The 17,327-nt window shown below is 42.4% G+C and overlaps 1 protein-coding gene across 1 annotated transcript; it reads right to left on the minus strand.

The window, feature by feature from the left end:
• Window positions 1–2,831: 2,831 nt before the first annotated feature.
• LOC311352176 (BAR/IMD domain-containing adapter protein 2) lies at window positions 2,832–10,183 on the minus strand (the record flags this gene model as incomplete). The annotated part of the gene is made up of 15 exons (XM_084472396.1): window positions 10,044–10,183; window positions 8,521–8,657; window positions 8,312–8,387; window positions 7,543–7,629; window positions 6,636–6,697; window positions 6,442–6,513; window positions 6,116–6,253; window positions 5,303–5,455; window positions 4,991–5,167; window positions 4,167–4,827; window positions 3,784–3,976; window positions 3,616–3,681; window positions 3,262–3,520; window positions 3,129–3,169; window positions 2,832–2,904 (listed from the first exon to the last, which is right to left on the minus strand). Exons 2-15 carry the CDS (start codon window positions 8,566–8,568, stop codon window positions 2,832–2,834), a joined length of 2,106 nt encoding a protein of 701 aa, XP_084328522.1. The 5' UTR covers window positions 8,569–8,657; window positions 10,044–10,183.
• Between the last annotated feature and the right edge of the window lie 7,144 nt (window positions 10,184–17,327).

Consider the following 17,327-nt stretch of genomic DNA (forward strand, 5'->3'; position numbering starts at 1 on the left):
TTTTGTATTTGACAAATTTATCCCATTAGGACTGAGATGGTTTAATTATTGTGATCTATTGGAAATTGCAGAAACAAAGTATGACTTATTGATTCAATATGGAAAAGATACAACTTGCACAGGATAGATTTTTTGACAAATGTTTATTACATTTTTCAATATTTGAGTTGTGTAACATATTCAACGTATAGAAGGTTTCAACTGTCTATAGGCGGAACATAGTAATGTTTGTTTCTTACTTTGTGCAGAAAAAAACCTAGTGTAGGCCTACAGAGCTCTGAAATGCCAGCCTTTGGAGGAAAGATCATGAAGCATGGTCATCCAAGTTCTTAAAGTCGCTGCGGGGCACTGGGTAGATAACTGAACATTTACTGCATACTCCATTGGAATTTAATATCATTATTTAGAAATCAAGAAATCATTTTACTTTGAGCAATATATTCACCAATTACTAGGCCGATGTACCAAAGCTGCACATATATTAACTTGGTAGAATGCCTCTGCCTGCTTTATAGAAGCAAACAGAGGCAATGCTTGCTTCTATAAAAAAGTGTCTAAGCTACAATCACAAAACAGGACTAATGTTAGCAAGCCACTGAACCAGCTTAGTTTGATAAATGGAATTGGCTTAGCACTCATAACAAACCAAATTAAAACCAATCAGACTGAAAACAATTAGAAATATGTATTAAGGATGTTTATGGAAGCTTATTAAGTCTGGGAAATATGTTTGTGTGAGGGCATATATAATTATATTCTTGACAAAGATATTTAGCATGGAGAAATAGACTTTGCTAGTCGAGGATCTCTGAAATGTATGAGACAAATGTTCATGTTATCAAATGCTGTTCTGTGGATCCTATTCTGGAAATCCAGGTCATGCAATGGCATTTACGATTTTAAATTACCTCTATGTCACAGTATGCGAGCTACTGAATTTTACAATTAATATCGCACATACTGTAGGTTCAATAGTGAACTTGAAAAAATTAAATACCTACATTTGAGGAATTTAAAAAACATGAAGTACAAAACTGGTCAGTTGGTGGTGGTGGTGGTAGAAGGTATTGCCGTAGCCTTCATTTGATTTCAAACGTCTGATATATAAAAAACGTCAAAGATTTCTAAACAGGCAAACATGAATACAATTTTCTTTACCAATAAATCAACATTTTACTTAACCCAAAGGTGGTGATTTAAAATTATACATTTAGCCGCATTAAGGAAAAATTCTAACCAGGCACAATAATATATTTTGAAATTCTAGTTTGCATATATGTAAGCCATGGTGATCGGTGTTAAATGCGACAGCATTCATAATATACACACAATATGCAGTAATCAAAAGGAACATAAACCATCCTAATTTACATATCAGATCAAATCCATGTGAGCACAATCATACTAAAATATATTCATTGTAACCTTTAACCCTTGCTTGGACACTGATCAACTTTCCATATACTTCCTACATCAACTTTCAAAGTTACATTTCGATTTGAAAATAATCCTTTTCATAGTTCTTGACTTTGGCATTTCTCTAAAAGGTTCTGACAGGTAAACATTAGGCTGTCCATCTAGATGTTTTGTAGATTTTCATTTGGACATGAGATGAATCAAGAACAAACAAGACCCAATGACCTGAGTGTTGGAAATTCTGCCACATAAGACCTAACCTCTTCCTTAAACCTTCACCTCCGTAGCCCGTTCTTAAAGAAACTATCCAACAACAATCACTCATTGTACTCTGTACATTTCAGGTGAAAACCATTCACAGTTCCCTCAAACCAACTAAACCTCTAAATCAATTTCCCTATCCTTCACAAAATCTTGAATTCCATCAGGTTGCCAATTGAAATATTATACAAATACCTTTACTTTGACAAATACAACTAGTACAACTAGTGTGACAGTACAAAGCAGATGGTCAGATGGTGAGGTGTCATTATCAATGCAATACACTTCACAAATTTAGTTTCACTTAAGGCCTATTTTATATGATGGCAAGTTTAAAAGGCACAACATCAACATAATGCACAGTGTTAACTTTGTGAATGCAAATGAGAATGTTTACTTTCAAGCAAAAAGGATAGATTGCATCTTTAAGATGGGATGGATTGCATATTCGTAGTTTGATCCATGAAGAACATGGCAGCTACTTGGAAAGTACAAATAAAATAAATGAGGCACCTGTCCTTTCTGTAACATTTCATTGTCAATGAGAAAATATAGATTTTGCTATTAGGAGCCTGTCCCCTAATCATTTGACTATTTATTTTTTTAATTAACAGACTAAGTAAAACACAGAAAAAAGTTGTATTGAACAGTTGTCCAACTGCCTTTTTAGTTCAGGTATAAACAACCATTTTTCCAGACACCATTTCCAGACACCATTTTTCATGTTCACCAAAATGAATGAAAGTTACTTTGATCTTAGTTACTACACCTTTGTCATATTGGATCTTTACAAATAGAATCACGATCAATATAATACTTTTATTATATTTACTGTAACCATGGTTACGGAATCAGATTATAATCAGATTAGCAATCAGAATAGGGTGACCATTTCTTCATTTACTTTTGATATTAGTTTTATTTTAATTTTAATTTGAAGCATTTTTCTTGCCTTTATCCAGGCATATGATGTATATACTTATCATACTTCCATCTTTTTTTAATCTAAATGTAGAATCTAAAAGTAGTATAATTTAAAATAATCACAAAATTTTACTTCAAAATGTCTTAAGAAAAGGCTTGACAGGAGATCTGTTCCATTAGAACTCTGTATGTTTGTACCCTTTCTTTTATACACGGCCGTGTCCCACATATCACTCAATGATGGGAGCCGAGCGGTCATTGGTGACAGTCCTCCTGAGTTTGACGTGAGCAAACGGATTGGTCCTGAAAAAGAAAAGAAAAATCAAAATGATAATGGAAGTTCTAAACACATAAACAACATATACACATATTTAAAGGGATAGATCCGCATCTGTAAGTCATCTTTATCACACCTTGCATCGACGAACACTAATCCCACAGATACAATGGCATTGTTATTATTTCCTGATCAGTGGAGAAGCGTTCGGCACGGCACTCTTTTCAGGGGTTATAAAGCATGTATCTACCTGGTTGGGGAGGGTGGAGGAGAGGCCAAATCTGAAGAGAGCTATGATCACAGAGAGATAGGAATGTGAGAATCAGATAGCATTGATTTGGCGTTAGGCAGGCGAGGACGATGCTATTCTACGGCGTTGTTACCTCCTGCATCAGCATGGACAGAGAGGGCCGGGGGCCGGGCCCTATCCACTCCCCCATCCCCTGGGCGGCGCCACCAGGCCTCAGGCTGACCTTGTGGCTGTCGGCCATGCTGTACGGTCGTGGGCGGAAGGTGCTAACCCGCTGTGGAGGAAGGGAGCGTTCTTCATCTGACTCGGGGGTCACGGTAGGCAGGCCCGCCAACACCAGCTTGTCGAGTTGGCCATCGCTGCCACTGCTGGTCTTAGACAGCAAGAGGGAGCTGTAAGGCGTGAGAATACGGGAGATCAATTAGCCACGGATGAACCTTTTAGAGTGTCTCCTGAAGGGCTGACGGTGTGTTTCCTGTGCACCAACCTGCTCCCATGGTTGTCCATGTTGTTGGCATGGGGCTGGGTGTAGGAGTATGGAAACCAGCCTTTTCTGTGAGGGAGATCATTTGGAGATGTTAGATGTGAGATGTGAGATGTCCTTTATCGTCCTGTTCATTACTAAGGCGGACATACAGTTTGCACAATGTTTTACCGTCCAGTCCTTTCATTCTGCCCGTAGTGCCAGCCGTCCCTCGGCTCGGAGATGAGCAGGGTAATGTTATCGTTGGGCAGGAAGTGAAGCAAGCAGGCCCCGCCCGCTGCACTGCCCTCGGATCCTGCAGGCGTGTGCGCAAACATGGCTTCCACACGCATCGGTTCAGAAAGCATTCTGGGCAGACTGGTGCCTGCATAGCAGCGAGGGAAAGGAGATCAGGTCATTCTGTTACGACGCTACATAGAATCTACGTTTAACCCATAATGATGGTGGACGAGTTGGGCATGTTAGGCATGTTAAGGCCGTGCTCTACCACTGGAGCTAGTCAGGACCAAATCTGTTATAAAACAGATTTCATCACCCCAAGTGATAATTCTTACCTTGAAAGCCCCCCAGTCTCATCTCACTGACAGGTCTCCTAGGCAACGGCAGGGTGGATGTTGCGTACATCTCGGCGGCTTTCATCAGCAGAGGGTTCAGCGGGGGACCCTGGCTTGCTCCAGACCCCACCTGTTGGTGCATCAGATGGATGGGGGTCATGGCCCGGGAGAGGGGCGCGCTGTGGGGCAGTGGGGGGCTGTGGGGGGCACTGTGGGCGATGGGTAAGGTCATGGCCTGCATGGAGTTCAGGGCGGAGGGGGTCTGGCTGAGGGACAGCACCGTGGAGGGGATGAGGCACGGGGACAGGTTGGAGGTGCCGGTGGCCAGGAGGAGAGGACTCTGCTGGGAGGAGCTGCCTGTAGCGCTGGTGGGCGTGGAGGTGCCCTGGCTGCTGCTGCCTTCGGGGCGCGGGCCGGGCTGGAAGCCCAGCGGCGTGCTGGCGTGCTGGGGGGACGCCCCGAGGGATTCACCACCGGTGGCCCCCTCGCAGGCGGCCGGGGGGCGGGGCAGCGGAGGGGAGCCCTGAGGTAGAGGGCTGTCACTCTGGGAGGAGGGCGGGGGGAGGCCCCGCTGCTGCTGCTGCTGCTGCTGCTGCTGCTGCTGCTGAGAGCGATTGGTTTCTCCATTCGACAGAGGCGGGACTTCCTGAACAGACAGCCTCTGATAGGCCGTTAGGGAGAAGGGAGATACAGAATCAACAATGATTCATTGTCAAAGGGTCTGTGGTTGTGTATGAATAACATGGAGTGCAACTAACACATGTCTTAGATATTAAAGATGAACGTTGGTCATTAGTCGATCAGAAGCAGTGTGTGTCTGTCACCTGGTCGGGCTGAGAGGAGCCTGGCTTGGTGTGCCGCAGCGTGTCCGCTATCCCTGCCGCCCCGGAGGTCTGTGGGGCGGTGTGGCGTAGGAGGTTCAGGGCCCGTTCTGGGAGCTTGGTGGGCTGGGAACAGGACTGTTGCCAAGACGACAACTTCTGGGACAGAAGTTCCCTGACCTGGGAGAATAAAGAGTATTACACGCTGGTAACTCACGCAATAGCACACCGTGTGAAGAGCATGGAGTCCAACCACCAGCAAAAGGATATTGTTGCTTTGAAAATACTAATAAACAGTTCTGCTTAAGGCGTCACCTTGCAGTGGTAGTTGATGAGCAGTTTGGTGACAGAACTCTGTCGGTCCACCAGGAAGCAGTATCTTCTTCTCTCCTCAGTGAGGGCAGACCTGTAACCCACGGCAACCAGAGTGTCCAGCTCCAACTGGCGACGGCTCATCAGCTCCACAAACTGGGAGAGAAATGGTTTGGATCAAGGTTTTTAGGGATTTGGGATGTTTCAATGCAAAAACACGTTGTGTTATGTCCATGCACATCAGAAACTAATAAGTACTAGAACTAGAACAAAAACAAACTGAAACAAACTTCACTGAACAAAGGGTGACCTTTAAGTCGCAGGCTGAGGGAAAGGGACAAGCTCAACGATCACACATTGAGGAAGCTATGACCCACTTCCTGCCTGTAAGTGAATCATGCAATATTTGCCCTCAAGCGTTTGACCTTTCCTCTGAAATAACCAGGCTGTTCAATTCTACATTTACGCCAAATGAGAAATAAGACAGCTGTACCTCTTAAACAAGCCACATTTCTTCTAAATAACTAAACATTCACTCAGTGGCTTTGATATTTGTACAAAATCCGCTAAGACAGATTGTCTTTTAATCTCATTCAGAGAGCCCCATAACAAACACAGTGACCAAGGCGTTTACGTAACCCCTTATAATGCTGATTAAGTGTGTGTGTTAGATTATTTCTGTGCACTTAACACAATAGGCCACTTTGTTTTCCCTGCCTAATCTCCACAGCTGTAAGAGTAAGCCCATGTGCATGCATGCTTTACAGTGCCAAAAAAATACAACAATAAATTGGCCCCTTTAGGTTTCCTTCTTACCTGCATCTCTCTGTCCCCGTATTTGTTAGGGTGACGTGTGGCCTGGCTCTTCCTGCGTAGCTTCTTCAGCTGGGACTGGCATCGCTCAATAGACTCGGTCTTAGACCTGCGTTCACTCTGGTACTTCTTTAATGTCGCCTGAGAGAGAAAGAAAGAAGCTCAGCAAGCCACCCAAAGTTGTGTTCAATAAAGACGGTATTTGACATCAGTTGTAAAGGACTACACAGACCCGACACTAAACTCACCTGTAATCAACTGTTGTTTAAGTAAAGAAATGCTGAGATGTTTGAGTTATGTCTAAAAGCAATGTAAGCTAACACACTCACTGTAAGGTATTTGATGTCCAGCTCCAACTTCTGCTCCAACTGGGCAAGCAGCTCAGAATGAAACAGCTTTAACTGTGGAGGAATCAGATCATATAAATGATTTAATACAACATATTAACATGTCCATGTCTACACTTTTTACAAAAACATGAGAGACAAACCAAACAAACGACTATTGCAGTACACACACTTACCACATCTTCCAGTTGCACCTGAATCTGTCTATGGACCTCAGCCATCTGAAACAGTGTGTCACCTGGAATGAATTTGATCAATTAGACATTACATTAAAATAAAGGCTTTAATAGAGTAGACTCTAGCCAACTACAGTACATAACACAAAATTCAACAAAAGTATCGACCAACAGTTCAGTTGGGTAAAGTAGGCTAGGATCTCAGCCCTACATAAAGAATATAAAAAAGAGCCTGATACATGAAACAAACTAAGCATGATGTTGTTGTGCTATGACACAACCTTTTCTCAGTATAGGAACATGTGCCACAGATATAAGCCATAGGTTAGGTCTAAAAAACTAAAAAATACCACTGATTATTGTTAACTCTTTATGAGTTCATATCCATATATCACTGTCAAATACCCCTGTTTGCACTGATTGCATTTGTCCCTCCTCCACCCTGCTGTGAGTTGTAAGTCTATTTCCACATCCCTCCCTCCATCTATTCCTCCCCCTTTCCCCATACAGCACAGTAGTCTGTGGTGTCTGGCATCCCTCCCTCCCTCCCTCCCTCCCTCCCTCCCGCTCTCTCTCTCTCTCTCTCTCTCTCTCTCTCTCTCTCTCTCTCTCTCTCTCTCTCTCTCTCTCTCTCTCTCTCTCTCTCGAGCCACCCCCGCTGTTTTCAGCATTACAATGAGATCATGTGGTGTTGTTAATCTCCCAACAATGAATCTACTCTCTCCCTCTACTTCAGTTCTCTCTCCCTTTTTACATCTCACTCTCTCTCACTCCCTCTCCTTATCTCGGCTCGGCATGTAAGCTGTCTTCTCCCTATCTATGCCTTTATCTCTCTATCTCTACTATGTATCATTTCCTTTCCATTTGTCCACATAACTCTGCTCCTCCTGCCCGTTCCGCCACTCACCCAGTTCTTTAGATCCCTGGCTGTCGCTAGCCAGCTCTCCTAGTTTCACAAGGGCATCAAAGTACCCCTTGGCAGCCACTGTCACTCCTGAGGAAAAGAGCACATTTTTGCTGAATAAAGGCCATTTCATACCGGAAACCCAGGTTAAACCCTGTTGAGGCCAGGGTTAGGTCACAGGAAAATACCTTGTTATCGGGCATGAAACTTTACACTTTACATTTGGTATTCCGTGTTATTAAAGAGCAGACTATGTATTTTCAGTAGTTGTGGTAGATGTAAGACATTATAATGTTGTTTTGTTTTCATCAAATGACTTTGTTTTAATTGTGACCTGTTAAAACACACAAGCACAGCCACCCGTTTTTAAATAATCTTCATAGTGCCATGGCTTCGGATCTTAACCAAATGGTTTCCTGTTACCAACACCCTCTTTACTGCATGTGGCTGTGAACTGAGCAGAGTTTCGCTTTATTGCGGATCCACCATTTCACAGCCAGTGCGGGTCTTTCCCAGGTTTTGGCCAGGGTGTGAAAGGGGTTACAGAGGGTATGACAATGGTCCTCTGTAGGCTCTAATGAGAGGCTGGAACAGCACTTCTAATGAAGCTTCTCTGGTTAAAGTGGGACAAACAGCCCCGTCTTCACCCAACTGTATACCAGGCACATCTGAGCTAACAGAAACAACATGTAGGATTCTAGGATGGGTTTGCATTTGCAAAGGTTTAGGCCGTTTTTCTAAGCAAAGTTTGGTTATTTTTAGTGTCACTCACCCATCAAGGCTTTTTCATAGTGTTTACCCATGGTTACAAAGTTCTTCAAACTGGGATTGAACTGGTCCAGGATGCCCTGCAAGCACATCACTTTGTTTTAGAAGCAGACACTTTGAAAACCATTCAGCAGAAATAGAATCTGCGGCAACACAAATGTGGGCACACAACAGAGTTGGTCATGGCTCACTAGACAGGCCGAAACATCTTACCTTATAGACATTCTCTGTCATCTTATTGACCTCTTCGGTGCGAGACATGGTTGCTCTGTTGCTCTTTGTTTTTTATTGATATGAATATGTTGTTGTTGTGTTTCTCCCCGGTTCCAAACTCAAACAACAGCAACCCACTAAAAGGTGAACATGAAAAAAATAGTGCATTAGTGCATAAATTAGCCCCAAAAGCACAACAACCTCAAAAGTGTAGGTCTTATAGAAGCTCCCCAACATTAAAAGAGAAGACGACGGGCATGTAAAGGCATTCATTGGTAGGCTCCTCATGTAGGCAGCATTAGTGTGGAGGTCCCCATTGATCCATGCACATAGAGATGTCCCTTTCTCAGGGCTCACAACACTAACTATAAAGGAAGGACTACTCTGTAGGGAACACTATTAAGCTGCTATTATGCTTGAACACTGCATTCCAGGTTTAACAAGAAAGGATTTGATATTTACAATAAACTAATCATACAACAATGAATAATAGCCTATACCAATTCTTCTTTTCTTTCAGTCAATTGTTTTCTTTCCTAGCTCCTGTTTTACATGGATAACTTTAGTGTCTCTGTTGCCAATTCCTATATCTCTTCCAAGCATTGAGGGAACCCAAATATTTCTCCTAGACTCATGTGGTCGGGCAGCCCCACATTCTGAGATAAGAACAATGCGGTGTCCCATGTCTCCAGACACTAAATAAACGGGACACCACGATTCCTTGATTCCCTGGCAAAGAGGAGGATGAAGGAAAGCGCTCCAGGGTCGAATTTACTCCAGCATGGCTGCACTGACAAATGGCTCATCCTACTACGGCTTCCCCTTTGTTATTACAGACAGATTACGTGGAACACTTAGAGCCATATCAAGTAATGACGACTGGCTCAAAAAAAAAAAACATTTCCCCCGAGCACCAGGAGCGCCTTCTCACAATATTAGCTTTCCCACGACAGGCTGCAGATGGATTTGATGTTAAGCAGGTTTCGATGGATTAATGTGCCAACCTTTCTCTCCATGTGATATAGTAGGTTTACATCAGAGTACTATGTTGTTCCCAACTATGCACATCTGAAGAATCACATATGCTCCATGCCAAGGCTGCATGATGGTTGCATAATGCATCATTGCTTTTGAAGAGTTAGTTCCAAATATTCATTATTTAGAGTCATCCCTTTAACTCAATCAACAATCGTAAATAATACATGAAAACATAGGGCCTATCATATGCTATAGTACCCCACCATTAATGAAGTTGCTGCTGTCGAGATAATACAGTTGATTGACAAATTCAACCGAAGTCCGCAATTTAGAGAGGCAATGCGGGGCACGGTAGGCCATGGACCCACAGCATTGTTTCAATATATTTATTCATTTCTGTGCACCAAAAGTCCCCAGCCATCTGGCCATACAGCCTCTATAGGCTACCTGTTGAGTTCAAATGAGTTCAAACTGTTTCCACGCAACCTAAAAAGGGGCAAGCAACATAGGATACAATCTTTGAAAATAGTAAGAAACCCACATACCTTTTCAGATGTCATTGTTGGGAACAAAGTTGCTGTGCGACTGTTAAACGGAACGCAGAGCAGCACCCCCCTCCTTTCTTTCTGTTACTTTCCCCCTTCGTTAGTGGGGGGTTGTTTCATCCACCAGTGCACTAAATCTCAGAGCCCTCCACCCCTTTGCCTGCCCTCATTCCCCCTCTCTTTACACTCTCCCTGCCTCCCCTTTAGTCCCAGGAATCGGGGTCAGTTATGTGGTGCCGTTCAGTACCTCTTCTCATTATTGAGCCGATTATCAACATGCCTTCACGCTCGCACCCCGGCCAGAGAATCAGCAACAAGCCCTAGAAATGCACCCGCAACTTTCCTGCCGTTATAACCCTCAGCCATCCCATTCTCCCAACCTCTCCTGCCCTGACAATGTTCTCTCTATTTAGCTCGTTCCCTCGCTATCCCCCTCACTCCCTCACTCACTCACTCTCTCGGGCAGAATAACAATGAGCTAACGGGACCCTGTCTGAATAGTGGCAGGGAGAGAAATGACCTGGGACATGTTAGACCGGAGACAGAGGGACAACAAGAGGCACCGTGCATCCTTAACACATCTCTCCCCCACACTGGGACAGCACTTCACAATGACTTTGTGAAGTGACACTTTGAAGCATTCATAAAGTAGGCCTAGTAGTAGATAGTGAATTCATAATTTATAAAGCGTTGTTCATACATCATTAGTAGGATATCTATAATCAGTTCATTGTGTGATAATGGTTTAATATTATTAAGTTAATTATTTCCAAACAAAATCCCTCAAAATTACATTTCTCACACAATAATCTTATATTACGCTTTCTAAGTACCTGAATTTATCAGTCGATCCTTTACATCATTTCTAAATGCTTGCACCATGACATGCTGTCTTTAGTGTAAAGGAGGTGTTGAGGTCCAGGGACTTGGCCACAACCAATGGCTGTACGTTTCTTTGGTAATAGTAACAGTAACAGTTTTCGATTTATATTGTCTGTCAATAATTAGTTTATAATATTACATGTTTAGTGTGTATGTTTTCCTATGTTGAACAGTAGCCTATCAGGAAACCTTGTTAAATGCATTGCGATGCAAAGCAAACATGTCATGTGAATAGCTTCCAACCACAGGTGGTGCAGTGGACAGAGCTGACTATTAGCATTCTTCATGAAACCTTGAATAGTTTTGGAAATATAAAGATGTCATGTGAATTGTAACGTCAATTATAACCAGTGCTGCAGCAGAAAGAGCTGTTGAAGCTGATGGTTATAATTTCACTGGAGACCTGAGTCCTGCTGAGGTCAGTCTCCATGAAACCTGTTCTTGTCTTTGAAAAGTAACAATGTCAGGTGAGTTGGATGTCAATTATAAACTCCAAATTGTGCATAGTCAGCAAATCGTGGCCACAGCAGAGAGAGCTGTTGTTTATCTTCTCTGGAGACCCCGGGTTCAAGTCCCATATGGGGTCTCTCCATGGAAACCTAAGGTCATTAAGTCCTTTTGGAGATATGACCTCTGACCAGGTCATAGCTGTCCTCTTGGTGGTGCCGTGTAACGAGCTGTGGACCATCATCCTGCTGATGGGGCTCCACACTGTGATGGAAAAATCGACATGTTGTTTGTTTTTATAACTTAGGCCTTGTTTTTTCCTTTCGCGTATTGTCTTGCCAACCTGCCTTTCCCCAGAGTCGACTATTCATTGACCTTTGTGCTTGGGTAAATGGGTCACAAAGGAGAAGACATCCCCTTAGGCACTGTTCTCCTTGATAAAAACAGAGGCACCTCTGTGTCTTGGGTAAACATCACTTTGATCACTTTTGAGTTGATTATTGACATCTGCAATATGGGGAGGAAACCTAGGATAATTGCTTTCCAATGTATTGTGTGCTTTTTTGCAGTGGGAAATCTCATTTGGTCTAGACGCAATCTCTGTTAAAGGGAATTGTCACGACAACACAGAAGCCTAAAGTAAGTAGGTTATTTTGTAAATGTGACCGTGACATATCATTCTTAATGGGTTCAATGCATGGACATGTAATGATGTCCTGTGAATTGTAATGTAAATTATAATCTCTGACCAGATGATTATCTGGGTCTTGGGGGTCCAGTGGAGAGATCATTTCAAACCTGGGTTCAAGTCCCGCCAAGAATGCCCCTTGGTATCCTTAGTACATTTGGAAAACAATGTCACGTGCTAATAATAATAATTAATGTAATAATTGTAAACTATAAACTCTGACCAGATCTTAGAGTTGTGTGATGAATTTGAGGGCTGTTGGTGATCAGCGCTGAAGACCTGGGCTCATGTCTCACTGAGAGCTTCATGGAGTGCTTTAAGGCTGTTTAAAGACAACAATATCATGTGAATTGTAAGGTCAACTATATCTTTGTGGCATGGCAGAGATAGTTCTTAGTTATCATCTCTGGAGACCTGGGTTCAACTGAAGCTGGTATCCATGGAAACCAAATGTAATAAATGACAGCTCTCTCAACTGCGCCACTAAGGCAACACGTATGATTGGTCGTAATTATACTTGATATTCACTTTCACATGACATTGTTACATTTCCAAAAGAGACATCATTGAGAGCACCCTCAGCAGCAGGTGATTGTTTGAATACATGTGGATGCTTTTTATTGACCTATTTGCAGAGAGCAAACCTATTTGCCAAAACTACAGCATGACTTATACAACTTTGTACAACGTTTTATAAATTGTATGAATCTTTTATGGAATAGATCATGGGTTAATATAAATTATATTTTGAACAACTTGTTAAAACATGATTTATTTGATGAATGAATACTCTGTTCATTCATCATGTGTATTTAAATTTACATTTGGAAAATTACTTCCTCTTGGCTAAGGAGAACCAGGTTCTGCTTCCTCTTGGCTAAGTAGAACAAGGTTCTGCATAAGTATACCACACTTGCACTTACCCTGCAGAGCCACTCTAACATTGTCCACTAGATGTCAGTACAGCATGGGGCGGCATTAGCTCAGGAGGTAGAGCGGGTTGGCTGGTAACCGCTGGTAACCGCAAGGTTGCTGGTTCGACCCCCGGCTCCTCCTAGCTGAGTGTCGTGGTGTCCCTGAGCAAGACGCCTCACCCTAATTGCTCCTAAAGAACTGGCTGTCGCCCTGCGTGTTTGACTCCGCCGTTGGTGCGTGAATGTGTGCATGAATGGGTGAATGTCAGTCAACAATGTAAAGCGCTTTGGATAAAAGCGCTATATAAATGAGGACCATTTAGAGCAATAATCTAGCTTTTGCGTCAGTTTATACATGGATGGTCGAGGCCAGTCTGCATGTCTGCTCCCCTTGCTGCCTGTCCGCCCGCCTGGCTTCCCATGTTTGTATTAGCAGTTCCTCTCAGGACAGCCTGGCAGCAGCCGAGATAAAGTAGGCTATTGAGGAACAGGAAGAACGGCTGTTTGTCTTTCATGATCTTAGTAAATAGTCGGTCAAGCAGGTCTATTTCCAGTTTGAAGTCCACGTTTTTTACCTTGGAAAAAATCATAGTCAATCATAGTCATGTGTCTTTCATGGAACAAAACAACTATGGAGCTCAAAGATATCTTACTAACAAAATGATTGTGTATCATGAGTTTAATGTAGTGTAGTGTAATCAAAATTACAAATATATTAGTACTCTTATTGTGGGAAATAAATATGGCAGGCTATATGGGTCCACCTATTGCAGCTAAGTGGATCTATATTTCCATTGCTCTAATCCAATGAGGTGTGATATGATTATGATATGATACACTGGCTGCTATAGCATGCTACTTGACTACCAGCTAACAGGCCAATTGTTTGTTTACACAGCACAAATGCAATAGGCTTATATAACATGACATTTGTTATATCTATTATATTTTAGTTTTCATAATATTGTTTGCATTCAGATGGTGGTACATTGCAGAGCCATTTTCTAAATAGCTCTGGTACATAGGCTACATGTTAATGTATTTTTTAGAGCATAGATTTGGACAAACCCAGCTGTCCAGAATCACATGAGAACCATTTGACAAATGTTAATTAAATGTATACAAACCGATCAATAAATTCATCGTAGCCTACCTCAACCAAAATATGCTAATTTGAAACCTGTATAATGAGACAAGTTTATGCAACAAAATATTGTAGATACTTTTGCAAACTTGTTTTCCTTCCAAACTACATATAAATATGTCGTTTAATTGAGGGTTTTCAAATCATTACAGTCATGTAAACGGTAAGCATAGCAAAAGCTACCGGAATGTTAGGTGTCCTCTCCGGTAATCGACGGAATGAACACGACGTTTGGTCTTCCCTCCATGTTTGTGTTGTGTGATTTACTTTGACCTCAATGCTGACAGCCATCTGCTATCTGGCGTATCCACCAGTGCCGCTGGTGCAGACATGGACATGGGGAGGTAATCAGGCCAATTAGCCCTGGAGCATAGACGGTATAAGCTGCCGCGTGGTGTTTGTAAATACAAGAAGCTGTGCTGGTGCGTCTAATAGAATGACTTGCATGATTGACTCTTGCTTGATTGACACTCGATGAAATGAGGTGGGGTTGATGAGAAATGATTGAATATTATAATGAAGAAAAAAATGAATACTAACCCTAAATCATTTGAAATGAAAAAAATATTATTGATCTGCTACATTGATGTACCAGGTCACATGGCCCATGGTCAATGTGTGATATCTTAACTAGTTTAGTCCACTTGTCGTGCCTTGGTACATAAAAAGAGCAGACCCATAATTAGTATTGTGAGCATCCATATGATGCCTCTATGAAAAGGGTCAAATTGACAGGATGACCAGTAGTAGGCCTATCTATGTAAAGGGGAGCTGTCAAAGTGTAGATGGTTCATCCAAGGCAACACGTGGAAGGGGGGGAAGAGGGCTGAGGAGGCATGAGACACAGAGGCAGGGATGGATCATGTTGAGTTACCTCACTCCCTCAGAGTAAATCTCTCACAAGCTCATCTGTGGCCGAGGAGGACAGGCTTACGGCTGGCTCACCACAAGACTCCAAAAGGTACGGCCAACTTCTTCTTTTGAATTTGTTTATGCAATCCATTCCAAATATTGATCTGATTGTTATATATTTTCAGAATGCAGCACAGATCAATATATTAGCTTATTGTTGTGAATGAATGCTATGTCAACAATAATATGCAGTATGATTGTATCATCAAATTTGTATTAGTCCAGAGAAGTATAACTTCAAAACAACAAAAAGTTGTTCAGTCGAATCCCTACAATGCACACAAGTTTCAAGTCTGTAAGAAAGTACAGCATTTTACTATACATCTGATATGTATTTTGTTTTGAATGGTGTATTTACAGTAGCACACTAGCCAAGTGAAAAGCTAAAGAGAATAAATAAGTACCCAATAGTCCATAAACTATGGAGAGAGTTCTGTCGTCGTCGGTTAGAAAACACCACCAATCCTGCGCCATGTAGTGCTAACATTTAGTCAACTGCACTGAAAAAATGTAACCAATATATTATTTTCCTGACGAAATTCTTGCTTTGTGTGTAAACTGATAATAGGTTGACATGTAAATTGTATTGAATATTTGCAAAAAAAAAAGCTGTCGCACCATTTGATTAACCAAATTGGACTTACACAAACTTAATACTCACTTTGACCATATGCTATTCAAATGACACACGCACACACACACACACACACACACACACACACACACACACACACACACACACACACACACACACACACACACACACACACACACACACACACACACACACACACGCACACACAAGCGGCACTAAAAGAAAGCCCACTTATCTGCTGTGAAGCCAAAGCAGAAGCCGGCCATTAGGTTAATGAAGTGACCTGCTGGAGATAATAAACTTAGGGCTGAATAGTGGAGATTGGCTGTGACATGGTTCTGTGGTCGGACCATCTGCCTCAGCTCTAAGCTCCATGATTCACAGGCGCCGCGGCAACAAGAAGACACCTTTACACACTACTTCCTCCAATGCGTACATCTACAATCAGGAGTGAATATCCTGGTGTATAGATGTGACCTTATTTTGGCAAACTTCAAAAATCAATTGTTCTCTCTAACTAAAGACATGGGGTCACTCAGGAATAAATAACTCAAATAAACAAATACACTATCATTATAAATAATACAACTTATAATAATTGTATTATTGAATTGCATTCAAATGTATTTACATTTGCACATATTGCGATCACGTACCAGTGCCATCATATAGGCCGTCTTGCTGCATGCGACTTGACTTACTTGATGCACATAAAAGTGCACGCGCCCACACACACGCACGCGCGCGCGCGCGCACGCACGCACGCACGCACGCACGCACGCACGCACGCACGCACGCACGCACGCACGCATGCACACACGCACACACACACACACACACACACACACACACACACACACACACACACACACACACACACACAGCAACAGGTGGTGATTGGGATTTAGCTGTCACCTCACGTTCTCAGTATTTAATTACAGCTAACTACTCTTTAATGCACAGAAGCTAGTATTTAAAAATACACTCAACTACTAAAACGGGAAGGTAGACAGTTAGGCAGAATAAACTATATCAACTAATACTAATAGAGAATACAGCAAATTATATATAATAGACCCAGGACAAGATCTATAAACTGCATATATGTAATACTAAAATAGTAATCATATACATGAAATGCATTGTACTGAAACCAATGATAAGCTTAAGCATGCTTATTTGAGAGTCCTGCTTTAGCCAGAAGTCCAGCCCTCATGGCCTCGGGCCCTGTCTTGTCAGTGATCAGACAAGCAGCAACGAGCTGGGGCTGGAGAGCAGTCACGCCAAGGGAGGGTTAATCCATCCATCCTGCTTAGAACCCTTATGTTTGTGCCTCCGCCTGTCTGCTGTCCTATTTGACTGATCGGCTATTTGTGGAGATGTCAGCGAAAATAGTGCCTAAATCCTAGTTAATGTAAATGCAACTTCAATACCCATATATCACACCTCTCATGTCTTGTTCATAGGGAGTCTTCCAGCCTTGAGTATGACAAAGAAGAAACAATGCCATCAGGAATAAGTTGGATTAAAGAGAACTTCATATGGACTTCATTTGGACCCCTTGAACAAGCGTTTGGAAACCTCTTGAATACTCCTTCTCTGTAATGGCGGGCTGTCCAATGCCTTTCCCCGCATCAACAATCAAAAACCCAACGTAACTTTTCCTTCCGCTCGGAGTCGTTGCTGTAAACGTGAAGCCCGG

This window comes from Micromesistius poutassou (genome assembly GCF_964030765.1).
Source record: "Micromesistius poutassou genome assembly, chromosome: 8".
In the NCBI taxonomy this organism is placed as follows: domain Eukaryota; kingdom Metazoa; phylum Chordata; class Actinopteri; order Gadiformes; family Gadidae; genus Micromesistius; species Micromesistius poutassou.